The sequence below is a fragment of the Anneissia japonica genome, unplaced genomic scaffold (assembly GCF_011630105.1).
Source record: "Anneissia japonica isolate Jap-2015-1 unplaced genomic scaffold, ASM1163010v1 scaffold1826_len1998817_cov189, whole genome shotgun sequence".
In the NCBI taxonomy this organism is placed as follows: Eukaryota; Metazoa; Echinodermata; class Crinoidea; order Comatulida; family Comatulidae; genus Anneissia; species Anneissia japonica.
This window is the reverse complement of record NW_022742159.1, coordinates 934,005-960,398: the sequence shown is the minus strand read 5'-3', so window position 1 is coordinate 960,398 and position 26,394 is coordinate 934,005. Positions and strand designations below refer to the sequence as shown.

Sequence of the window (26,394 nt, the reverse complement as noted above, 5' to 3'; positions counted from 1 at the left end):
TGGAATCATGTTTAAAGTGCATATTATTAGAATATTTTCTGTTATAATTATAATTAGCCGCTGCAGCATGATTGAAGGAGATGAGTTGAATGGAGAATATACGGCATAATGTTTTACGAAGTCTTAATAGCGGAACAAGTAGTGTACTTTACGAAGGCAATAAGACAGTTGGAAATGATTGGCCACGATCATGAATTTGTAATTACCTACTAATAAAGCTTGTTATTGGGAATGCCTAGAGGTGGATATTACATGGCTACAATGTGGTTGCTAACCAAAAGAAGAACAATGACAGACTTATGCCTCGTTGATCTAATGAAACAAGTTCGAATAAAATTCAATAAAGAGCTTACTTTGTAAATAAACAGTAACCTTAAGTTATTACACTAGATGACAGTCAACAGTTAATAATACTTTTCTTGTATAACAGCCATGCATAAAATAATACTGCTCCCACAACCATCAATTGACTCGTATTAAATTGTAAAAAACTTTCATATTTGACTTTAAGCTTAGGACTGTGTGTCATATTCATTAAAAAAATTAAAATAAAATTCTAAATTCATCTCAGATTAAAAACTTTTATAAAAGCTTCCTTTTTTCCCATTTTACTTTAATTTTCAAAACTTTTCCCCACCTCCCACCCAATGTGACTTTCAATAAGACACCAGAAAATAACAAAATTACATGCATTATAGTATGAAAATCTTTCTATTGACTGAAAACCATGTTAAGGGTATATAATTGGCGAAGGAAATATTAATTCATTTTCAAAATTTTATTGAAAACATGTTTAAACCAAATACAAAATATTATTATTTTATCAGCCTAGGCTGGAAAAATTATGAGGGAGGGAAGCTTTTTTTAATTTTAATTTTGGTAAAGCCACATATCACCCTTGTGTAGTTTGCTGGCTCATTGATATTTTAAGAAAAACATTATTGAGATAATACAAACAATATCTACTATTTAATAAAAAATGAAAAAAAAATTACCACAGAAGTCATGCATATTTTTTTTTTATTGGGCCTTACTTTCTGAGGCATTGCTGTTTTATTAGATTTTTGTGGCATCCAGGTGTAGATTAGTAGCACCAACATAGAATGAATTATTGTGTAGAAGCGTTTAAGATGTTGGGCTTTGAGATTGATGCTTGTCACACTGCTTGTGTCCTTGGGCAAACACTTTGTGTATTTGCCTCTCTTCACCCAGGGAGTATAGATGGGTGCTAGGTAGGAGGTGAATGGTTTAGAATGAAAATAATTAGTAGTGCTCGGCTGCAAAACTGAAGTAGGAACAGGCTTTGACCTACTCCCCAGAGGGAGCGGAGGAGTTTGCATGTTGTGTATGATTGATTCTGTATCCAATGACCAGGAAAAATATTAGACTATATTATACTTATTTGAGCAATCTGTTTCGGAGTCTCTGTATGTCATGTGTGTATTATTCCCCAGTCTTTTGATGTAAATATAAAACAATCATTTCGTTTTTTTATATTATAATTCTGTCTAGGAGTAGTAGTATTATATTTACCATCATTCAGTTACATTTTTTCAAGGAATCTGTTAAGCATCAATAATTTTAAATATAATTTCACATTAAATATTGAAAACGTACAAATGAACACATTGGACATTTTAATTTAAGGCCATGTAAAATAAAATAATTGGTTAGCATCCCCTCCTACCATCAGAGAGGCCACTGACCAGATGTTTTTTTTTAAATTTTTTTTTGGAGATTTTTTTAAAGAATATCAACCTCTAGATCGCCGAAAATGGCAGTCTCAGACTGTGACAGACATGTCTTGGCTTGTTGTGGGCCTATTTTTATATGTTTTATGGTCTGACTGCCCAACGAGCTCTGTCTGGCGGGGGGGGGCTTGACCTGTCCGATGGGGGGATTAAGCCACCTGCCACCCCGCTGGCGCTGCCACCGGTACGTACGCTAGCCAGACCACTTGCAGTTATATGCTCTACAGTTGTTTTATAGTTATACTGTAGCTACATGGCATCCATGATGCCTGTTGTGTTGCAACTTTTTTTACTTTTACATGGCCTAATTTTAAGGGTTATAAAGTGAACTTAAGAACGTGGACCATACTAGGCTGTAGGACCAGTTTGGCCGTGAACAAGTTCGGCCGGGATATATTTGTATGGAACGCCAAGTAAGCACAAAGCTGTGCATGCTGTACGTATGTGTGTGTGGTTAATCTATTGCTGCTACAGTATCCATTATTTCGTGTTTTATTGTTAGGTCTTCTACGTTGCCAAATAATTAATGTGGATTTAAGGTAATCCGGGCATTATTATGCTGCCATTATTATGCTGCCATTAGTTTGCCAAAACAACAGTGGATTTTATTTGGTTTGTGTAAGTCCCATGTAAGTTAATAATTAATGATTTAGATGGCATATATTTCGTTTTATCTATTTAAAACAAAGGAATGTACATTATATATGCAATCATACGTTGATAATCGTGTTGTATTATCAGGTCTTTATGCTGCAAATTAATTAATGTGGTTTTAAGCAATTCAATGGCATTAATACTGCGATGAGTTTGAGAACAAAACAGTGGAATTTATTAGGTTTGTGTAAGTTAATAAATGTTTTAAGATTCATGTTTCGTTTTATCTATTTGAAACAAATGAACAGTGGATTTTATTAGGTTTGTGTAAGTTAATAATAATGTTTTAAGATTCATATTTCGTTTTATCCATTTGAAACAAACGAACAGTGGATTTTGTTAGGTTTGTGTAAGTTAATAATAATGTTTTAAGATTTATAATATATTTTGTTTTATCTATTTAAAACTAACACATTTATATGTTGATAATCAAATCTAAAGGATTTTATTATTTTCATATTACAGTGACAATGCATATATTGAAGAAGAGGAAGAAGAAGAATGTTGATAATTTTAATATACTGCCAAATCAGTGGATTTTTATTATACTTTTCGTAATAATATTAAAGCTTACAGTATTTGATGCTTTATGTTTCATTGTATATTATTTCTAGGCCTATACGTTCTTAAATGATTGATTGATTGATTTGAAGCAAAAAATCACATTATTGATGCCCCGTCCGGCACTCAAAATTTTCCGACTGACAGGCTGTTGACCAGCACTGTTTGTTTTTTAACGATTTCGTGTATTATTTTAGAACAAAAAAAAACATGAAATACATCACCCTAAAATCAAGAACTTTAAATAGAAATACACGTTTCCGGGGTTACACTTGTATTAGATAGGGCAAAACATGCCCATTCGTGCAGTGTCTGCCGATTGATGAATCACCTAATGCGAATTCACCAACTGATTAAAAGTTCAACCTGGTTTAATGAGCAATAATACTGTTATAACACACAACAGAGGTTAATGATCATAATCAATGTCTGTATTAAGATTTAAGGCTTATGTAAAATAATTAATAAACAAGAAAACAACACGTCGTATAGGCCATGGCCACAGACCCTACATTATAGGGTCTGTATAGGCAAACAACTCAGGGAACAACTACCGGTACATTCCAGAACCATCGCACATGTTCGTACAGTTACCATGTACAGAGATCAAGCCAGTCGGCTATTTTCAGCATTTGACATTCTTTTCTTGTCTCCGATAACATTCCTTAATTGGCGGCGTACAAAGACTTCGTCTCTGATAACATTCTTGAATTGGCGGCGTACAAAACTTTGTGTCCTTATTCTCCCAAGAGTATCATTGGACCCTACTTGTGGGAATGTTTTTCACTGAATTTATTGTTACTAAGCAACTTGATACCTATTTAAAGCAATATATTTCCATTCATGCCTAGATTTAATTATTAATTATTAAAAAAAAATAAGGTAACCAATCAGTCACTGAACGTATAATCGTCTTACAATAGTTACGCTTGTTTAATCGTACATAATTATATTATATACTTTATTCTAAGATACAAATCAAGTTTCTTGATAAGTTACAGTTATAGTTAAATTAAATTTCTTCCAAGCAATAAAGTTTCAATTTAGAATATTTTGCAGGATAAAATAAATGTAAAACACTTCTTAACTAAAAATTATGCTATTAAAACAACTCCGTAAAACAATCTTAATAATAATGTACTAAATTACATATTTAAATGGTATTGTGTTCTTCTAAGTAGAAGTAAAAACAAACAATACATTTTTATTTATATACCCTTTATTTCAGAAATTTGATTTTATTACGGATGATTTCCCTCTACAGTATACCCTCTAACCTGCGGCCAACGTTGCACTGCGATATCTAATTCGCGCATTGATTACACTACTCGGCGTTCCATACAATAACCCTTATTTGGGCATTGAATATCTCACGGCCGAAAAAGTGCACGGCCGAACCGGACATCATTCACGCCTACGGCAGTATTAGACCTACTACTGTACTGACACTGTTGTTTTAAACAAGTGGCCTTCTTCCATGCAGTGATATTATTATTATTACTATTAATTAGGCCTACCTGTATTATTTAATTTGGGCCCCCTAGGCTAGAGTAGTAGAGCCTATTTTTGTTGTTATGAAGAAGGCCAATCAATCATTTCGTTAGGACTGCCTTCCAACCCCCCATCCCCACATTTGCTTTAGCAATACGACAGGGGAATGGTGGGGTAAGTATAGGCCTAACAATGGGGTTAAGTTTTAACAAGTCACTGATTTTACTACATGTAGGGCTAGGCCCAGGCCTAGCTAGGTACTAACTATCGGTACCCGTACCTAAGCACGAAAACCAGCAACAATCACACACTGGTTGTGGATGACGGATGATAAATAATGCTACCTTACCTTACCTTTCTTTATTTTAGTAGTGATAACAGGAGGCAAAGAGTTTAAAACTCGTGTGTAATCAAAGCCCAACAAAATACACACACTGACTCACAGCACTGAACATTACCTGTAATTGATGAGTATACTTGCACATAAATCGAATGTCATTCGGTATCATTCCGTAAACTGAATTTCAGAATTCGTAAATTCTACTTCTGTCACTTGGCCTAGGCTAGGCGGCCAGCTCTCTGTATATGAGAAGCAGTCAAGTGGATCGATCAGAACAGAAATCAACGCTAAGTCGTTGTCGACGATCGATAACGTCTCGTCGCGCAACAAAACTCGCGATCGACAAACTCACAACATAACAACAAAAAATCATGAATTAGTTGCCAGAGAGATAGAGAGACTGGCAGATTGTGATATCAATATTGATTAAAATGATGAATAAATCATAACAAATGCTCAGTGTATGCCTCGAAATAGAACTAAATTCTCATCAATCATTGTCTATATGTGGCATGAATTATAACGCATTATTATTAGGTTCGACAACAGGACTGATTAAAATTGGGTCATACTTTTCTGTGAACACGACAGCTCCACAGTTTCCTTGACGCAAGCGCGCTGCTGAGATGACGCCGCCGCCGCCGCGCCGCCGTCGATGTTGCGTTGATGGGTGAATCTCTCCCAGGTGTGGTTTTAGTAACATAGCCTAGGCTCTAGCCTAAGGACGATCTATCCTAGGCCTACTGTTTTTTTATTTTTTTATTTTCCAGTATAGAAGTTGAAGGACTCAGAGCCAGTACTTATATATCATAAACATTTGTTGATTGGTGTTACAAATATACCGGTCTGTCCTTGCTTGGGCCTAGCTAGGCCTAAGCCAAGGCTAGGAAATCCGAATAGCCTAGTAGGACACCTAAAGTAGTACTATTGCACTAGACTAACCTATATAGGGCCGCCTAGCTAGCCTAGCCAATAATAAATGAATAGGCCTAGTGAGACTTTTTTTATACCTTGTTTATTAGCGAACACGTTGCCCGTAAATAATGATTTTTGAATAAAACTTTAATTTAATTTTTTGCCAATTTGAATTTAGTGTACCTGCCACCACAAAAAATGGAAATTTCAGAAAAAAATAAAAGTTTTTCTTATTTTTGTTACGCCCTCCACTGCCTTGAAATCTCCAAAGATAAGGTATATATCTTCTGAATTATATAAATTTAAAGCATTGTACAATCACATTACTACACTGTTTACATTTACTAATAAAATTTTATTTTCTGCTTCTGGATGTTTTGGGAAAAATTATTTGCTAAATAAGAAAACAAAAGTTTATTTTTATTTTTTTTTTCCGTCTTCCTCGGATGATCTTTAAAAAAAGTTAAGCGAAAGTCAGCGAAACAAGGAATAAAAGAAGTACAATAACTATGCAAACATTGCCTTGGTTGGTCAAATTAAAATTAATTACCTAAGAATGGATGAACAACAGGTTTAACCGAGTGAACGTACAGTAGCTCAGGAAACCTACAGTATAGTCCATGGATATTTCATTTGTTTTTACTTTATTGCAGGTTTGAATATGTTACAAGAATATTAAATCGTGGAAAATGTCCAGAAAATTATGAGAAATGGAGTGCGAGAAGGAGGAAGACGCCTTTAATGAGCCTTTATGTGACACGTTTACCTGTGGACAATGTGTGGAACAGTTCTATGATTTACTGGATTTCCTTTCTCATCGGTTGCAACGTATGATTTAAATTACCCCTTTTATAAACAGCAGCGGCTATTTTACACTCATTTAGAAGCATTGTTGGCAACAAATGCTACTAAAAACTAACATATTGTTTGCATTGTAGCAGAAACTTTTATTAACTCAGTACTATTTTCTGAGTGTTACAGTGACATAAAAACATTTGAGGCAAGAGAAAAAAGAATAACCAAATGTATTTTTTCTTCTAAAAAAAAAGTAAATGAAAAATAGTTTTTAGTATTAATAACAATAACAATTTTAGAATTGGTGTCATATTTTGAAGCTTGTTTTTGAAGATGAATGTTTTTAAATTACTAACATTTCACTATCTAATTTAATACCATTTTATTAATGGCAATTATACAGTACATTTTCTATTTGATAGATACCAAGGAAGAAAAGAGTAGTCGGTGTGAGTTATGCAGGAAGAGGTTCACCAGTATAATAATTACTATACGACATTATAAACTTCACCATGCCATTGATGTCTTTGACAATACCAACTGCTTCAACAACAGTAAAGCGTCTTCCGAGTTAGAAGAATATCAAAAACTTATTGAACAAAGAAATAAGTACCTAAAAGGTGGCAAAGACTATCAGTTTCAGCTTGTCACGGAACATGTCAAAAAGGGAGAGAATTTTCAGTATTCTAAGCAGGCGTTTTGCTGCATTCATTGCAACCACAAATCATACACAGTTGCAGTACTTAGTAAACATATGTTTGAGAAACATGGAACGTTAATGGATAATGAGACCACCAAGAAAAATGACTTGCACGATAAAAACAGTAAAGCTGGGGAGGTTGTCTGGCTGTCCGAGTATATCAAAAGGAATGCAGAAAGACAAGAGACTCCACCGCCAAAGCCACGGACTCCACCGAGGCGAACACCATGTAAGGAAAGGCTCGGTGAGTTTCAGTGCACAACTTGTGGGAAGACATTTAAAAGGGCACGTTCTTTAAGGACACACATGGAAATTCACCGCACAGAAAGGAATTTCCTCTGTGACGAATGTGGTAAAGCGTTCAAATCACAGACACGCCTCAATGCACACAGGAAGGTGCATCGCAAGAAGATATTCATATGTGCGCATGCGCAGTGCAACTTTAGATCTAATGTGAATAGTTTAATACATCAACACCGTCAGATGCACCCGGCAGGATGCGTGTTGTGTGAGATTTGTGGATTTGCTTACACAGACAAATCAACACTGGCCAAACACATGCAGGTGCACTCCCAAGACCGGCCATTTGCGTGCACATTTAAAAGCTGCACATGGCGCTTCAAAACTGAGGCTATGTGTAAGGCCCACATACGGTCACATTCTTCAAGCGGGAAATTCAAATGCCAATCATGTGGCTATGTATTCCGGCACAAGCATCATCTTCATCGACATGAGACTAACATGCATGGAACCAAGCTGTCGACTGCAGAAGAATTACTGCCACAGAAAGAGCAAGAAGAGGAACCATCATCCTTTGTTGTTTGGCATAATGCCACACAAGAACGGGTTAGTCAGATTGCAAATCAAGTATTGTTTTAATGAAATCGCTACACTCCCTACAGTGTTTTCACTGCAAGCATTAAATCGTGATGTGGCAGTATTGAAAAGTTAACTATAGCACATGTATTATGTTGGTAGCACAAAGTATATTATTTGGTGCATTATTTGCTTCTGGTGTTATGATTTAGCAACTAATATAATATGTAGCATGTGTTTTGTCATCTGATGTAGCAGTACAGACAAGGTACTTGCGACAGCACATGTATTATGATGGTAGCTAGAAGTATACTATTTGCTACAGGTGCTACTTAGATGGTAGCAACTATAATAGTGTAGCAGGTCATTTATTTATGTTTGTTCTTGTTCTCCAGGTGATTTCGTCAGGTAGCAACACAGTAGCAGTTCCTCTGGAAGTTTTCCTAACGACATTGCCACCATCAACAACCCTCTCCTGAATCGCATCACTGTGTATGATTCGCTTAAGTTTATTGGGTTTGCAGGGGCACAAGATTAGTTTCATCTGGGGAGGGGGGTGCGAAAATTGAGAATGCAGAACTGAGGGCGGCAAAAATTGAAAGTGCAGAAGTAAATCCCTATTCCAATGAAAACCTAATGTCATATTTTAGTATTTGAACTCGCTTTGTGATACTAATTTGCTGCCATGGGAGGATGCGTACGCAACCCACAGCCTACGCCCATGGTATAGTTAACAACAGAAGAAATGGCTTGTCTGAATAGTCAGATGAATTGTATCACTTACATCCTTACTAAAGTCATTCTGAAATAACTATGATTCATTGTATTTTTTATGGTGCCATTAAAAAGTTTTGTATAACAAGTTAATTTAAATTTCTCCAATAAAATGGAGAATTATGTCGGTTAATCAGAAATATATATGTTGCAATTTTGTAATCGAAATAAATTGTTAGAATGTAAATTACAATTCAAGTTTTATTCCGTATAATATGTTAGACTTATTTAGCGCTTAATGCCAACCAGGCCTCTAAGCAATTCACATTAGTACACCGGTATGATGTACTGTTGTTATACAAAAAATAAAAGAATCTATAATGGTTCTTGCTGGGATGTGAACAAAATTCAGTACTTAGAATTTATTTTTGACAAAATCGTGCGACATGCCTATATATGGTCATGGTGACCTCACATCATGACCATATATAGGCACATCATTACTATATATGGGCATACAACAGTTTTTTTGTCAAAGAAAATTTGATAATCTGTACAGAGCTTTACAATTATTAAGTTAATAGTTTTAAATTAAAATTTGAATGACAATATTTTCCTCAACAAATTGCCTTGACTAATGGATATGTAGAAAAAAGTAGTTCTCATTTCATCCCTTTCCTAAAATATTATTATGAAATTATTATCGTATAATCCCTCCATTAAAATTAATGTAGCTAATATAAAATTATTAGATTATTTTTTTATATCAATGTAAACATACTGAAATTTATATACCAGTATGTATGTGGGTGGCATATTACAGATGGCGAAATTTTTGGAATACGACTTGCACAAATATCTTTACTTAAAATGTTATTATGGAGTTTTCGATTGCACAAGACAGATGTAGAATGTAATGAAGTCATCCAGCTGTGCATGCATTAGTTCTTGTCGTTTGCATTCGTGGCCCCAGTTTACCCCAAATCAGTGCAGGATGGTGAACCATTCTAGAATCATATCACGCAAATCAAACGCTCCCTACTAATAGCGCCCTCTCCATACTATCAAATTTTATTGACAAAAACATGCGACATGCCTATATATGGTCATGATGACATCACATCATGACTATATATAAAGGGCGGATGAGCTCCTCGGAGTCAACGGCCAACCATTAATTAGTTTAAGGAATAGGAGTAGTTTAGTCTCATTGTTATTGTTATTATGATTATTTTTATTTTATTTTTTTGTTATTATTTTATTGTTATTTGCTTTTTCTCGGTTGGCCTATATTATTTCTCTGTAAAGCGCATAGGGGCAATGTGCAATATGCGCTATATAAATATAACATTATTATTATTTTTTTATATAGGAATATCATGACTCTATACAGGCATACATTTTTTTGTCAAATAACAGACTGCTCACATCAAATACTGTAGTATTGGGGGAGGATTGATATACAGTATAAATAAAAAAGCACAAAAGATTTTTCTTTTCTATAATCATTTAATGTAATCTTTTATACAAAAAAACACGAGTACCTTCTCTTAAGGTTTGAATATGTTCTTGACATTAACACAACATGTAAAATATCAGTTAACTCTGTTAAATTGAATTAATAAACCCAAAGTGTTGTACTTCATAAAATAAAGAATATTATTTACAAATATTGCTTGCACTTGGACCATATTAAATACAATGGACAAAAGCTGTTATATAAAGCATTGTTACATTCGTTTCTATGCACTTCCAAAAAACCTTGATAAATAGTTGAAAAATCCTGTCAGCAGATATCCATTTTAGGACACAAGTCTATATACAATGCCCACCATAAGGAAATCGGTACCATAATAACAGTGCCAAATCAGAGATATTACAAAAAGCAGATCGAATGCTAAAGCCAGTGTCTAATTACCTTTATCTGATGCGGATTGGCTCATTCTAAGAAGTTAAAAAAGCCCTCTATCCATCTACGCTACTTTTATCACAGCTGAATGTGGGAATTACATAAAGTGGCAGCTTTAAATCCGCCAGGTATCCATTTGTATTTGTGGATGGAGAGAGACAACCGTGGATAGGATGTCGTGCCCAAGGACACAAGCAAAACTGAACCACTGACCTCAAGACTAAGAAGTATAACCATGACCGCTGGACCAAACTTCTACATGCATAGCAACCTCAATGGATACCTTGTGTCCTTGAGCCAGGCACCTTATCTGCATTGCTTCTCTCCATAACCAAGAGTATAATTGGGTACCTGGTGGACTTGCCTGCTCCTGTGCTGATTAATAGCAGCAGCACTTAAGCATGTGGACTCAATGAATAAAACCTATGTGAATAAGTTTAATGCAAGTACTGTACCATAAAATTTATTAAAGCAACTCTCCACCTATTTCACTCAAGCATTGCTGATCCATTTTAAGTACCTAGCTAAATATCTAATTTGCACACATTTCAACATGTAAACCAATTCATGGTGTAGTGCAAGGTAACACATTGTGTCTGACACACGGTTTATTGCATAGTCTGGTTCATGGTCCACACGAAAATGATGGTCACTTAATTCCAGCCATATTTCTGTGTCATTCGTCTGAATGCACTCCTCGCATCGCTTGCCGAGTATTCTACGTTTGGATTTTTGTCATCCAGTCTAGCATTTGGGTCGGACATTATCTCAGCCCTCACTTGCACCAAAATACTCTTTAAGAAAAATAAATTTTAAATGTCATTTAAGCCCTCCATAAATGCATGTTAAAAACACATAACACACACTTCGGAAAAGAGTAGGGAATTTAACTTTCTCTTTATATTGTAAATTTGTATTCTTGTTTATTTTATTGTAAAGTGCATTTAAACATATATCTAATGGAATTTGCATAAAATAAATAATAATTATTACTACTACACTACACTACTTTGTCTTCTTTGTGGTGTGAGTGACAAAATGTGCCTTTACATTCTGCACTCGTGCATTAATTACAATACTTTAAAATAAATGAGGATAAAATTTACCTCAATGTCGTTCGAAGGCGACCAGCCAGACCGAGTCAGCAATTCCATACAAACACTGCCACCAATTGTTACATGTCCTGAAGATTACAAATACCATGATTTTAATATGAACATAGTAAAAATAGGAAATTTAAATATGCAAATTAGTTTTAAAATACACTTATTTCCATTGGGGTACTCATCACCAAATGTAGTCTCCAACAACTAACAGATTTCAATTATCCAAAAAATAACAGCTGCTTAAAATTGTACATTCACGTAGATTCAGAAAAAGATAAATAAATTTAGTATTATTCATAATTATTGTCAGGATAATTAAAATTCTTTTTAGAAAATTCTTATAAACACCTATATTTCATGGTCGGCCAACAAGTTTCCATGGACAACAAAAAGCCATGACGTGCACGCAGCGGGTCATCGTTAATGACAGTCCGTTCAGACTGCCACCGACTATCAGCAGACGTCACATCGCCTAGCGCTCACTGGGAGTGGAGTTAGATTTTTCGGTCGACGGTCGTAGGACGGAGTGAGTGCCCGGCTTTATAAACATTAGGGAGCTTTCGATTTGTGCGACGACGTGACGCTAGAACGGAATCACTCATGCGTGACTGTCCTACCTGGCGGCCCACGTTCTCTGCATACGTAGATTTGGCCAAATTGCGTTCAAGAATCTACTCGACGAGGTGACCTTAACGTTCTCGCATGCGCAGATGACTTTTAGTGACGTCATTACGTTCTACGTCCAACCGACGACGTGCAATCAAAAGCTCCCTAATATAATAATATGTGTGTGCGCTAAACCGTGGAGATCTCTAGGTCGCCAGTTCAATTCCCATCGCTGCCTCTCCCTGTGTTTCAGCTGGAGGGCTGAAATACAAATTACAATAGTGCACCGTCTTTCGGATGAGACGTTTAAGCCGTTGGTCCCGTGTACATTTATGGCCCATGCGCACGTTAAAGAACACAGTACACTTTTCGGAAAAGAGTAGGGGATTGTCTCCCGGTGTACTGCCCAATTTTCACACACTCCAGGGCCCCTTTGGACTGGAAGTTACTGGGGATTCCCCCTGAGAGGAGCTTAGCTCAGTCAGCTAATCTGGTGGTAGCCATTGTGTGTGCGCTGAAAGTCCTAGTTTTCTTCTAGACTTTTATGGGCTATCCTTGGTGTTTACACCGAATAAATCCAAATCCCATCCAATCCAATCGAGAGCCCATAGGCATTACACCACTCTCACCCTTTAGCTTTACTGTATACATACCTGTTAACATTCTGAACCTCGGTTTGAGGACCCTAAGGAATGGCGGCTCCATCGGGTATGTGTTGGGGAACTCCATCTCAAGCTTAACCACTGGTTCCTCATTGTACTTCTTAGCATACCTTGCTAGGTCACTACCCAATTTAGACTTGCTATCAAAATCTGTTAATTGCACATCCTGAGGACAAATATTTTTATCAATTCATTCTTTAAATAATGGTATTTTCACATATACTTTATAAGAGCTTCAAAGGCATCTAAATAAAATTGTTAAATACACACTGCACATCTTATCTATCATTAAAATCATTTCTTGTTCGTTTAATTGGATGTTTCTTTACTCAGTGTTGTTTACTCAGAAATGAACATAAGATTATTATTATTTCTGCATCATATACTATTATTATCAAATCAAATCAAAGTTTATTTTTCCTTTTGAACATAAGAAAATTAACACAAAAATCACATCATTGTAAACAATACTTGGAAATAAATTACAAGAAAGGAAAAATTGTCCATAAGTAACAATGGGAGAATCATAAGCCTTAATTTTTTTTCTGATTGATTTCCTCATAAACAAGCTATATTATTAATTTATTATTATTCATGATAATAATAATAACAAATATTTATAAAGCGCCATGTCAAAACTTATCAAAGGTGCTGAGAAAATAAGGCAAGTTATTACATTCCTGTAATAAATAGTTTTAAGATTTTTCTCAAAAGAAAGCAAATTAGACGAATTGTGAACTGAAAGTAGCAAGGAATTTCATGTAAAGGGGGCTTGAAAAGAAAAGGCACGTAGACCGTAAGTCTTTGTTTTGCCTTTACCAGACAGAACTGTCAAGAGATTTTTAGATGAAGAACGAAGACAGCGAAGAGGAATATAGCAAGTAATCATGGTTAATCGTACGTAGTCATGAATGATAAATATAATACTCAACCCATAAAAAGAGGTTGTCATCTCTTGGTCCTCCACATATTCCAAAATTGGATTCTCTAGCTGACTTCTTAAGCTGCTTAAAATCTAACAAAAAATAATAACAGAATTGAACACAACTGCTAGGTTTTTTTTAAAGTCCAATATAGATCCTATAAAGTAATAATACTTTTAAAGGTTATGCAGCACAAGGCTGATGCCTTTATGATGAGGCAAGTGCCGTGGGAGGAAAAAGGTTTTCAAACTAAAAAAAAAAAATATCAATTTGCTAATTATTTTGATTGCAGTAACAAATTGTGTCTCAGAGCAGCACAATTTGTTTGTAACATAAACCAAAATCTCCTCGCCTTACAACTTAGCAATTGTGTTCAATAGTTTTAGTCTGGACCCTGACAGAAGCTTTTAGGCAGCCCCTTGTTCATACACCAGGGTTGCATTTGTGAGACCTTTTTCTGTACACAAGAAGAGGCGGATCCAGGATTTGATTCCTAGATGGCAAGAAATGAGCTTTACCGACTTCTGAGGTGTATCTTAACTACTTGTAAAGTTCTTCATAGTTCAAGCTTTAAACAAAACTACCAAAAACTCAAGATTTAAATTTAATTAATTATTAATTTGAAAAAATTAATCAATGCGGGGGTCAATTTTTTCCAATGAAGGACTGGCGTTAATAACGAAAACAGCAACACTATCACCGTGGGTGTACGCAGGCAACATGCTCGGTAGTTTCCACTCTGGGCTAATCCCACGACTCATCACATCTCATCATCATGATTGGCGGGCAGCAGGTTTGCTAAACAAGGTACAAGAAAGTCTTAATCATAATCTATGATGTCATATCATTTCTAGCCCTCTTACCTGCCATAAGCCGTGAGGCAGCTAGGGAAGGTTGCTGACAGCTATACTTCTTACCCAGTTTTATATCATCATCATCATCTGCAACATGACTTAAAAATGAGATATTTACAATTAATAGTGACCCTTTCTCACAACAATTAACTGATGGATCTACAGCTGAGTGGGCTCGCGAGGGCGATCTCTAAAGAAAGTGGTTGAGCGCGGCACATGAAAAGTGCAGATAATCGCATGAGCAAGCGTTTAGTTCGCAGCAGCACAATTGGTCATGCTCACCGTCCTCTGTCTTCAGGTTTATTTGTTTCATTTAGGTTCTTTGCCCTACAGATTTTGTGTTTTGTCGAATGACAATGTATTCATCTTGCTGAATAAGTACACAACAACAACATTAATAACATTTAAGGTTTTTTTAATAATAAATTGTGAAAATTACCCAACTGGAAAGGAAAGTATTTTTTGAAGGTGAATATTTTTACAATTAAAATTAGAACTGGAGCATGATAACTATGATGGCCACCTTCTTTCCAATTCCAGTCCTATCCTTTAAAAACAGAGTTCAAAAAATAAAAAATTTTAAAATTGATATACTGTAGGCCTACCATGGATTGCTTGGGGAAGTGAGCAGCTCTTGTTGTACTGTTTCAGACTCCTCAAGAAAACTGTCATCAACAAAATCATCTTCAGATCCCTCTCCTGATTCCTCAGCATCCTCTTCTTCACAATCATCCTCTTCTTCACAATCACTAATTTCAGTTTCATCTTTCTGCAAAATAATCAGATAATAATAAAATAATAATAAAGAATCCGCTAAAACGTGATTATTTCTGACGGTGCATTCCAGCCATAAAGGCAAGTTTGAGTTATAGTCTTTGTAATAATTATTAAATATATAAGAATGAGTGAATGAATGAATGAATTAGTGAATGAGTGAGTGGGGATTGGGGGAATAAATGAATGAATATTACAACAGTAATAACAAGTCTAATATTATATGTTTTGAATAGTAAATTATAGGCCTTTTTCACAGTACTATAATGATCATAGTGTAGTATTTAAGATGTAAATGGTAGGTAAATCCTACTACTCCCTAAATATGAGTTGATTTTGGTTTATTAACTACTGTACTATTCTCAAATATAATAAGGGGTGAAACACTCACTGGAGCTAATTAAAATTCAGTCAGGTTCCAGAGGAAAAATTGTTTTGATATATTGTACAACTGATTTTCTAAGACACAAAAAGCATATTTGACAAAAAACTTGGGAGCTGTTACTGAGATACAGATTTTTGAATATTTAAAAACTGGGGGACAAGGTGGAAAACAGGGTGGTTACGCCCCTTTTCCCCCAGTTTTTTAATATTCAAAAATCTTTATCTCATTAACCTCTCCTGAGTCTTTCGTCAAATATGCATTTTGTGTCTTGTGTTGTACAACATATCAACAATTTGTTTTCCTCCAGAGCCTGACTTTAAGATATTACTGACCAGACTGGAAAGGGAAATAATGCGGTATAAGAAAGTACTGTAGCAAGAAAGTTAATGATCATCGTTAATTATTTTAACGTACAGGACATACGACTATCTTGATCATATCCAAAATTTGCAACAAAGTTCTCTTTTTCATCAGATAATCATTAACTTCAAACAGGTGTAGTTGAGTCTTCTCATCATCACTTGCGACAGCCTGTGAAATACAATAAATAATACTGCAGTTCCTAAAATTAACTTAGGGTATAAGTACATTATCAGTGTGCACAACTATGAGCCATCACTGGTTAAAACCAGGCGCCCTAGAGGTTAGGGGGCTCCGGGACATTCATCAGCATTTTTGTTGTACCAATTTGGCTGAGCAGGACCTTTTAAGAAGAAACACATTTAAAAAAATAACAAAATAAATTTTATAGACTCTGTTTTTGGTAAAACTATTTGCCAAATAAGAAAACAAAATTTTATTTTTATTTTTTTATTCTGCCCTCCTCTGACAATCTTTAAAAAAACAAGATATAATAAAAATCTCGCCTTAGTAAGGCCAAGGACTTGCATCAGCCAAGTGTGTGCAAGTGCTTTGACGACCTAAGCCTGTTTGCCACCCATCAGCAATAGTTTAAGTACATGGATCATCGGTAAAAAAGATGCATCGTCATGTCTTGGTGTCATGGAATCCCGTCATATCTCCAAACATCTGGCACCAGTAAAATATTAATATTTATATCAATCAAGGATGAGAAAATAACATTTTTCATTTGGCATTAGTTGCATGCAAATATTCAATTATTTTGTGAATATGTCAATTGCCTCACAGACAATCTAGATAGTTTGAGGGTGCAGCATGTTTACATTTTAACAAGCATAAAGAAGAAATATCGGATCAAAATTATAGTCCACTTGGAAGATAACGTATATATTTGTTTGCATAAGTTGGTGAGTTACAGTGAGTCCCCTGGGCTGCAAGAAAAACTAAACTGTTGGATGCTAGACAAAATAAAATCTCCAATGATGAAAAGTAAGAGATGACCAGAAAAATGCGGTTCTTCTGTCATGCCATGGAGGCTTTGACAAAGAAATAATACAGGGGTCTGTCGAGGGAAGACGAAGAAGAGGCAGTGATCAAGAGTGCTGGTGTGCAGCAGCCAGCACAGCGCAATTTGCGCCATTGGACTGAAAAGGGGAGAGAGAGAGAGAAAGGTTGATTTAAATACTTACAAAGTTTTCTGTTTCATTATCAGATGTGGGACAAACAATCCTAAAACTGATTGAAGAATTTGATTCTGCTGCATCAAAAATGAGTTCTCTTGATTCTTCACTAACTTTACTAAGAATAAACATAGGTTCTGAGGACTTTATCCACTTCTCAGCTTCCTCCCTATACTCATCCATGATGCTGGCTGCAATAAAATAATTTAAAATACTTGAAGACTATACAAATTTTCAAAATGTTCTTGAAAGAATATAGCCCTCCAAACTGCTTACATCTAGTCTAGAGTGGTAGGAACAGCCAGACGCAGCCTAGCCAGACAGAGACTAGCTTGGCCTGCCAACTTTAATCCTAGCTATGCCTAGCCTATATGGTGACCTACGGATTTGATGTTGTTGTGGGCGTCATGTGATGATGGTTGTTCTGATGGGAAATCCCCTCGACAAGGCGCACATGATTTGTCCAACAAATTCTATTCTAAAACTAATTAAATTGCTCTTTCTGTATGCCTACGCAATGAAATCGGTGGTAAAATATTTCATGGGATAAAATAAATTTAAAATTTCTTTAAAAATATATTTTTGTAAATTAAGTTGTATAAAAAGATGTTTTAATAAGTTAATCGGATTTTTAGTTTTATTTCTGTAATGTTTATGTTTTGGAAATGTACTGGTGGTTCCGCCTACTACTTGCAGGTTGGAAAAAACATTTTTTAATAGCTGTTATTGGTTTGCTTTGTTGTATGTAAGTAATAGTGATATATAGGCCTATAGCATGTTTTATTATAATATTTAGCACAAGTATATGTAACTTGTTCATGTATACACTTGCAAAATACTATCCAAATGGAATACTAAGGAAGGCTTATGCTACAACAAGGTCAACTAATCTAGCCTAGGCTACGTAGGATAGGACTAGCAGACAGAAGGCTGGCACAACGGTCACACTAGCGTCTCAAGCCTGGCTTGACTCACCGCGGGTGAGATTTCAAGCCAGGCTCGAAATTCTGGGTCGGTCACACTAGTTGGATTGACCTCTAAATTATGAAAGTCGGAACAGCAGAGCCGTAAAGAGAGAGTTTCGCCAACTCTGTTTCACGGGATTCGATATACGCGCGTGTGATTGGGTGGATCGCAATCAAAGATTTTACACCAGACGTGCCCGAACCACTCTTCTTCAACTGATCTTTTATCAGCTTGTATTTAATGCCTACATTCTTCTAGACTATGTGAATCAAAATATTGTAATGTCAGGCCTCTTGGTAAATAAACTTCTTTATTAAGACCCGTGAGAAGTTTTGGGAGGTGCTCACATGCATGCTCCTCAACTTTACTGATATTAATTAACTCCTTGCATTTTGTGGCTGAATAAGTATTGAATTGATAATTGAAAATTAAAGGAAGTGACAGCAGCAAGTAGTCAGTATGGCTGAAGAAAAAGAAGTAAAGAAGAAAAACGAGACACTGTCCACCGAAGAGATTATTGAGGAAACCGCACATGATTATTCTCAATTCTTCATAACAGATCCCCTAAAAGAGGTAAGATGCTAATAGTTTCAGATTCATATCAAAGTTTTACTACATATGTGACAATTTATTTTATTTCAAATTTCACCCAATAGTGGATAACCCACCACTTTACAGTATCACTTAATAGTACACATGAATCAAGGAAATGATGATTATTCCAACATGCCAAAGTCAGTCTGAAGTTCAAGATTAGGATCAGGCCAGCTCCACCAATTAGCACCAGGAACATTAATCAATTATGTCTGTTGTTTGTAAATAAATAATTTAAAATAAGGTACAGCGCATGGGGAACATCTTAAGCACCAATCTAGAGCTTCAATCCTCTCCATCTTTAATTAAAGCATGTTTTTTTTTGTTTTTTTTTAACGTGTGTAAATTGTGAGATTCTTATCCCCACAGAAGCAAGCAGTTGAAGAGAAAATTGAAGAAATGCTCACCAAACTTGATGAGTTTTGTGCTGTTGTTGATATTGTAAGTTTTATGCAAGGTGATTGCTAATAATGATGATGATGTCAATGATGGCAAAGACAATGACAGTGATAGTAACGACGACGACGAGTTCTATCAGATAAAATCGGTGGGTAGTTTAAAAGTGAGCTAAGTCACCACATACCACCACCCCACCCACACCAGCATTAAGCTGACAGGGTTAAAAAAAAATTTCTTCTCTGGCCTAGTAATTGTAGCTCCACCCTAAGTAGTTATGTATGAACCTTGGTGGGGCCAAGTATGAGAAAAGAGATAGCCATAATAAAACTTCTGATGCTGATGCATTCAAGACCCTCCATAAATCTTAACCTCTTTAATCAATAATTCTTATAAAATATTTAATGCCAGTCACAAATAATATTCTTCTAACAGGCACTATACAAATACTCTAATTTCATTATTAAGTAAACGATAACTTCAACTAAAAATTTTTTCGCAAGAATTTGGGAAAGTACTGAGCAATAACACGTCAGGTAGGGCAAACATCATTCATAATTTTTTCCAGACTCAAAAAACAACATCAGAATAGCATTGCAGTACCCGTTGCTACTTGGATATCAGATTCATCACTAACCACCGAGCGCAAGCTCAGTGGTCAAGTGGTTAAGACACCAGGCTAGTTATCTGGAGATCATGGGTTCGATTCCCACCTGAATCGCTTGCAAAATTTGTTTTCACATGCATTTGGGAACATACTGAGCATTCAGTACGATAACACATCAGTTAGGTCAAACATCATTCATATAACTTAACTGTTGACGTGATAAATGGCTCTTGCTTCTAATATAGTAACTGTTCTGTTTTCATTGTACTTCCTTTTCGTAGATTCGTTCAGAGGCTTCGTTGTCACTCAACCACTGTCTTCCAGAAATCACAGCGAAAATGAACCAAATGCAAGAATTATTTAAACAAATTGATCAATTAGAGGTTAGATAATTTTTATTTAATTGAAAGCAAGTGTATACAAAGTGTAATCTTGTCCCCTGTGAACTAAATATGTGGCAAAGACAAGCCAACTAGTCACTCGTCACAAATCCTGTTTTGGAGATAATGGCCAAAACATGCTGGAATGTCAAATTGTTGAAATTTATTTTATTGCACTAAATTAACCTCTATATATTATGCTATACATTTATTTTCCTCATTTTCAATGTTAAAACAACATTTTTTTACGATTTTGTAATGATTTCTGTCTGAGAAATGCCCAAAATCATAGACTTTAAAGGCTTATTTCTCAAAGATTGTTCTTTAAACCAATTTATGTTTAAACTCCTGTAACTTCATAATGAGCTGTCGGATTTAAATTATTTTTTACCATTGTGTAGCTCTTATTTTACTTTTTAACCTTGTAAAAATCAGTTTTTGCGATGAGTGACTGGTTTGGCTTTGTCTTTGCCACATATAAGTATGAGACTGGAGGAGGAGAGTGATGTTGGACTCAAAATTTTGGGATCAGCATTTTAACCAACAAAACTATAACAAGCACAGTCTTAGGTGTGTTACGCTCTGTTCGCACTTGATGCAATGACCTTGGGTAATAATGTGATGTGCTTCAAGGCCTTGTTGGAATGAAATGCTATACAAGTGTGTGATTTGATGATAGGCCTGATGATGTCATATCACACCAAATGGCATCACACCAATACCTAATGCCATGATGATGTCATCACACCAATAATGGCATAATGATATCATATCACACCAATAATATCATGATGATGTCATATCACTCCAGTAATGGCATGATGATGTCATATCACACTAATGATGTCATATATCACATGATTTATATTGATATATTGTTGTTGAATACAGTACATGTTAAAATAGAAAGTGGAAACAGACACATGTATATCCAGGATGCGAGAACTCATTTGTATTTATTTCACCATAGAGGGCTCACTATATATCACAATATTAATGTATGGACAAATCACAGGTATGATTGAACAAGTATCTCACTTATGCTTTGTAATCAATTGTAGAAGTATTTTAAAATATTCATAAGAGAAATTATTATATTGAAGGCTTTTGTGGGAATAGTTAAAGAAAATGTTACCATGATGGAAGAACAAGTGAATCAAGCAGAAAAAGATCTTGGTGGGATGAAAACTTTGAAAGGATTCTTAAATTCTATTCCTTTGTTTTCACAGGTAAGAACATACATTTGCTGTTCACCTTTATTATGGACCTTTCCTCTAAAGCCTGCCCTTTTGGATATTATTACTAAGTTCCTACAACCGACAGTGTAAAAGGGTACGCACACACGTGCACGTGTGGGACATGCGCGTATTCCTGGCTCTGTCCTGATTAGTCAGTTTGATTGATGCTCTGGAAAGGTCAATTGTTATTAGTAAAATCAGTTTAATTACTCTTATGTATAATTTCTATGATGTAGATTAGGCCTATGTTTTTTACTTTGATTTATTTGTTTGCTTTATGTACTTAATGCTCTGTTACTTGTTTTATTTTCTTTTTATACAGAAATCATCAACTCATAAAAACACAACTGTAAAGAAATACACTCAACCAGAAATCTTCCGTGCAAAAGACTACTTTGTAGAATCATGACTACAGATGTTATAGGTCAACAATTTTAATCTTCCAATAAAGTATAGGCCTAATACTATTATATATGATTCTGTCCTGTTTTCTAATTGTTAGGCCTACTGAACTACATTTTTGGCTGAATAAAGAATGAAAAGCTAAAATGAATCAATGAATGAACCCAATAAATACAATACTGGACAAAATGAAAACAAACATCACAACCAGGTTGTAGTGAGCCACCTATCGACCAAGTCTTGAGCAGATCGGGAAGGTTTCAAATTGTTTATGCAAATCACTGACGGTCATTCATGACGGCGTCTGCGGAGGTGAGGGAGGAAAATATCCCCCATCAGACAAACATGAAAGACCACCCTCATCCAAATTTTACGCCAAGGTTGTGGAAATGAGAATATTTGTTTTCCAATACAAGCAAAGTTTGTTACTAATAAAAGCACGATTTTTTCCCATCCTAAGCCATGTATTCCGTCAGTGAGAATTTTTTTTCTTTGACCCTCTAGATGGCCCCTCTGTCGGACATTGAGAGCCGCCACTGGGGTCATTCCCAGTTTTTCACTATAAATATCAAAAGAGGCCTATACAGTTAATTATTCATATATTTTTGTCGATTTATATGAGGAGGAAATTTTAATTGTTCATAAGAAAAAATGCATTCCATTATTATTGCAGTGCGGATTTAGAGGGTGCTCCCCTACCCCATCCCCTTGTAGAAAGTTAAAAAGAAAAAATAAAGAAAGGAAAGAAAAAAATTGATCGCCCAAAGCATAGAAAAAGAAAATAAATTTTCTTTCTCTATGCCTCAGAGGTTATTTTCGTCTGGTGTCTAGCAGGGGCATGTCCCCGGACTCCCTAGGGTAGCGTTATCTCAATCGGTCCAACTTTCGGCTCCCCCTTTAGACATCTCTGGATCCGCCCTTGATTAGCTTCCAATCAAACGCACATCAAAATCAATTTTCATTTTCACGTTTTTACTACAAAAGTCTTAAAATAGTCCGTGAAAAAAGAATAAAGAGATTTTTTTTATTAATATCGATTACCGGTAGGTGGTGAGGATTTCTTCTATTGAAATTTCAACTAATTTATTTAAATATAGGCCTGCAACATAAGCAATTCATCACCGACCGTATGTGAAGGCGTGAACGGATTTCGTAATTGTAATTGATAGGTTGAAATCCGGGTCGATCTTACCAAAAACCGTCATAGAAGTAACCTTTTAATCTTGGCTACCACTCCTTTCAAGCCTCTCACTTCCGTTTCTCCAATCTTTATGACTGTAAGTGTTTATAATTTTAGATGTAGGCCTATAAGCCAATAAGTGAATAAATTATACCAAACGTTCCGATATGAAATTATATTTTTAACGACGCTAGAAATACTACCTCCAGTAGTATCAAGGACTTGGGCCACATATCATTCTGACACGATGACGTTTTTTTTCAACGGTCGCGGAGTATTTTTGCAATGTTTGTATACTAGCTTATTCACTATAAAATACGTATAATAAATTCTGTAGACAATGTTCTCCATCGAGGCGAATATGCATTACGTTTTGAAGCGTGTACTGTAGTTTCTTTGTCAGTGTTCAAACACAAAAGTAAAATCAAAACCAAACAAACGTTGGTATTTGGCCTCAAGGTGTGGCAAATACACCCTGAGCCAAATACCACTTTGGGTCATTCAAGGGATTAATACAATAGCATAGATTTAAATGTATTTGGACGAGGTTGGTTAACCTTATGGATAATAATAATTTAAGTTGAAGTGTAGAAGTGGTTGGCGCATCGGTTGTGGTTTGGACTCCCAACCTCGAGGTCGGGGGATCAAAACTCTCGCTGTGCAAGTCGCTTGTGTCCTTGGGCAAGGCACTTTATCTGCGGTTGTCTCTCTCCACCCAGGAGTAAAAATGGGTACCTGGTAGGTTCAAACACAGCCTGCGCTGAATACAGCTGCAACATTATGGAATTCCCCTATGGGGCCTGAGTGTGTGTTCCATATGTGCTTGATCCAGTAATCCGGGGTAATAATGTTCAGCGCATAGAGAAGTTTGATATGCGCTATATAAGTATACAATAATAATAATAATAATAATAAGTTGAAAACGTCTCTTTTATAACAGTGGCACACAACTACCTCTTGTGAAAGCGAGTCCAAAAAAAAGCATACAAAATAATTGAACAGAATCAAAACAAATGTTAAACATCATAATTTTAGTGAATGACTTAAATTAGGATCATTTACAAAAGGTTAAACTTAACAACTAGATCTACTAAAATGATAAAGAAAAAATAAAAAAGTGACAAATACGGGGCCTATTGAGGTTATACCATGGAGGAAGAAAATGGTTATACTGTACTTAGCAGGAGAGGCAGCAGGAGGTAATCAAAAATTAATTGTAAATCTGTGGTTAGGATCCTTTTTGATTTTAACAAAGAATTCACTTACAAATTACACCGCCAACATGCCTTCTTCCGAAGTTGAAATCACAGCAAAGGCCAAGCTTCATAACTTACAGTGGGTAGATACAGCTTGCGTATCTAGAAGTCTTGAAATGGGGGTGCTGATGGGGGTGAATGGGGGGGCCCCTCGATGATCAGTTGAGGGACGCTCAAAATAAGGTGATTTTATGTGATTTTTAACTACTTGCAAGTGACATTTGGGGGGGGGGGGCGCGAGTAATTTTTGGAGGGGCGTACAGTTGAACCTGATTTACAATTGTGAATGGTTTCGCCATACCAAAGCAACAAAGCCTCCTTTTATCCCATGCGGGTCAAACAAGACAAAGGTGGTACTTGTCTTGTATTTGGCGACTTCCACACATTGGCAAAAATTACCACTCATCGTCACTTTTTATTTATATTAGGCCTAAATGACGTCTGTGCAAGGACGTTTGTATTATGACATACGTGTTTTACTATTCAAATGTTCATTTACGTGAATCTGTTATTTAATTATCTTTGAATTCCGTCTTTTGAAAGATAAATTACCTTGGAATTCAATCTTTCTGATATAAATTATCGTTTAAATTCGTCTTTCCGCGACATTGGCCTCAGTCTTTACTACTTTCACAAATTCCGGATAAATTACGATGCCTTCTCCCTCTTTCCGGGATAATTGTCTTGTTGGCTGGCTGCTAGCAAACAATAAAATTGGCTGCTCGAACCTTGATATTTATTGTAAAATTATGCATTAGTTCATTTATTGTTAAACGAGATTTTTATGGAGTTGATATCCTAGTATAAGAAATGAAACTGGATTTCGCAATTCCAGTAAGAAATTATTAGATATGGAAACCATTTGAGTGTCAAAGAGGTGAATCTCTTACTGTTTAGTCACAGACCCCATATATAGGATCTGTGGTTTGGTTTATTTAATTTCATTCCACATAAACATGTACATAAACATTAAGATAGGTAGACAACAAATGTAAAACTGAGCACAGAGAAAGAACAATTTTTCTCTATGGTTAAAGTAGATACGCACTACTCTTCGGTAGATGCTATGGCAAATATACTCCTATTTGAATCCAAAACTTTGGGAACAAAAAATACACTTAGTAGATGGTAAATTTATTTCTATTTCTACACAGAAATTGTCGAATCGATGAGGTAAACACCGTCTTGTCTTGGTCACATTCCGAGGTGCAGTAAGTCACGCCGTTAAACAAAACGATTGGTCTCCTATACTGTATTTAAAACAAAAATTAAAAAGAAAATATGGATAAAGATGTTGGGTGACATTATTAAGTGAGATGGCATCTATTTTGGGTTGGGGTGGTGGAAAGGTACCATAACGTTCCTGTACATCTTGTCTTGAGTCCATCTTTGGATACAAAGTATATCTGACATGTCATACTGAACAATGTACAGTATTATGTATTAATTACGGTACTTTTCTTAATACAGTAGGCATATTATTAATCATACCTGGACTCATTATTATTAACATGTGTGTTTACCTTTTCAACTCCGTTTAGGTGGCTATGCCCTAAAGTTCTTAAGAACACATATAAGTTTCCTTTCATACTCATATTTCAGTGTCAGAATTGTATATTATGTATGGTATTTTATTACGATTGTATGGAAAATAAACTTTATTTGAGATTTGATTTGATATATTAAAGGACATGGTAGAAATTTTAATTGTCATATATTCTGGGACTGCTATCATTAGAAATACGAATTAATAGTATTTAAATTATCGTTGACTTGTCAGCACTCGGGCTTCCGCAGTAAACGTAGTACTGTAATTTATCAAAATGACATCGCGATAGCCTTGACCTTGTTTGCGGAAGTTACTACGTGTTGCCAAGT

General features: G+C 35.6%; 4 protein-coding genes across 8 annotated transcripts in view; 2 read left to right on the top strand and 2 right to left on the bottom strand.

Moving 5' to 3' along the window:
• Nucleotides 1–5,176, bottom strand: part of LOC117118973 (NACHT and WD repeat domain-containing protein 2-like) — a 47,054-nt gene extending 41,878 nt beyond the window's left edge. The window contains exon 1 of the mRNA XM_033263726.1: nt 4,916–5,176. The gene's annotated coding sequence lies outside the window, so the exon portion shown is untranslated. The remainder of the gene's footprint in view (nt 1–4,915) is intronic.
• A 156-nt stretch (nt 5,177–5,332) lies between these two features.
• Nucleotides 5,333–9,646, top strand: LOC117118974 (zinc finger protein 91-like). 4 transcript variants are annotated; one of them, XM_033263728.1, is made up of 4 exons: nt 5,333–5,482; nt 6,366–6,540; nt 6,930–8,053; nt 8,419–9,646. In XM_033263728.1, the coding sequence occupies exons 2-4, from the start codon at nt 6,423–6,425 to the stop codon at nt 8,500–8,502; spliced, it is 1,326 nt and encodes a 441-aa protein (XP_033119619.1). In that variant the 5' UTR covers nt 5,333–5,482; nt 6,366–6,422; the 3' UTR covers nt 8,503–9,646. The 4 variants fall into 4 exon arrangements, with proteins under 4 accessions (XP_033119619.1, XP_033119622.1, XP_033119620.1 ...); XM_033263731.1 differs by having other exon boundaries at nt 5,380–5,482; nt 6,370–6,540; XM_033263729.1 differs by having other exon boundaries at nt 5,476–5,593.
• A 580-nt stretch (nt 9,647–10,226) lies between these two features.
• Nucleotides 10,227–17,961, bottom strand: LOC117118998 (ubiquitin-conjugating enzyme E2 25-like). Its single transcript, XM_033263774.1, has 9 exons — nt 17,881–17,961; nt 17,507–17,688; nt 16,371–16,487; nt 15,403–15,566; nt 14,807–14,895; nt 13,953–14,035; nt 13,012–13,186; nt 11,753–11,829; nt 10,227–11,440 (listed from the first exon to the last, which is right to left on the bottom strand). The coding sequence occupies exons 2-9, from the start codon at nt 17,678–17,680 to the stop codon at nt 11,300–11,302; spliced, it is 1,020 nt and encodes a 339-aa protein (XP_033119665.1). The 5' UTR covers nt 17,681–17,688; nt 17,881–17,961; the 3' UTR covers nt 10,227–11,299.
• A 145-nt stretch (nt 17,962–18,106) lies between these two features.
• On the top strand, nt 18,107–22,231 carry LOC117119032 (breast carcinoma-amplified sequence 4-like). Of its 2 annotated transcripts, none has more exons than XM_033263841.1 (6): nt 18,107–18,242; nt 18,898–19,036; nt 19,427–19,498; nt 20,342–20,443; nt 21,544–21,669; nt 22,001–22,231. In XM_033263841.1, the coding sequence occupies exons 2-6, from the start codon at nt 18,923–18,925 to the stop codon at nt 22,085–22,087; spliced, it is 501 nt and encodes a 166-aa protein (XP_033119732.1). In that variant the 5' UTR covers nt 18,107–18,242; nt 18,898–18,922; the 3' UTR covers nt 22,088–22,231. The 2 variants fall into 2 exon arrangements, with proteins under 2 accessions (XP_033119732.1, XP_033119731.1); XM_033263840.1 differs by having other exon boundaries at nt 18,133–18,193; nt 22,001–22,140.
• Nucleotides 22,232–26,394: the final 4,163 nt, after the last annotated feature.

Excerpts from the sequence above, each read along its gene's own strand:
- LOC117118974 (XM_033263728.1), top strand. The coding sequence starts at position 6,423 with ATGGAGTGCGAGAAGGAGGAAGACGCCTTTAATGAGCCTTTATGTGAC. Across the intron at positions 6,541-6,929 it reads CCTTTCTCATCGGTTGCAAC|ATACCAAGGAAGAAAAGAGT; the intron begins GTATGATTTAAA and ends TCTATTTGATAG. Across the intron at positions 8,054-8,418 it reads ATAATGCCACACAAGAACGG|GTGATTTCGTCAGGTAGCAA; the intron begins GTTAGTCAGATT and ends CTTGTTCTCCAG.
- LOC117118998 (XM_033263774.1), bottom strand. The coding sequence starts at position 17,680 with ATGGATGAGTATAGGGAGGAAGCTGAGAAGTGGATAAAGTCCTCAGAA. Across the intron at positions 14,036-14,806 it reads TGCCTCACGGCTTATGGCAG|ATTTTAAGCAGCTTAAGAAG; the intron begins GTAAGAGGGCTA and ends ATTTTTTGTTAG. Across the intron at positions 13,187-13,952 it reads ATGACAACCTCTTTTTATGG|GATGTGCAATTAACAGATTT; the intron begins GTTGAGTATTAT and ends ATTTGTCCTCAG.
- LOC117119032 (XM_033263841.1), top strand. The coding sequence starts at position 18,923 with ATGGCTGAAGAAAAAGAAGTAAAGAAGAAAAACGAGACACTGTCCACC. Across the intron at positions 19,037-19,426 it reads TAACAGATCCCCTAAAAGAG|AAGCAAGCAGTTGAAGAGAA; the intron begins GTAAGATGCTAA and ends TTATCCCCACAG. Across the intron at positions 19,499-20,341 it reads TTTGTGCTGTTGTTGATATT|ATTCGTTCAGAGGCTTCGTT; the intron begins GTAAGTTTTATG and ends TCCTTTTCGTAG.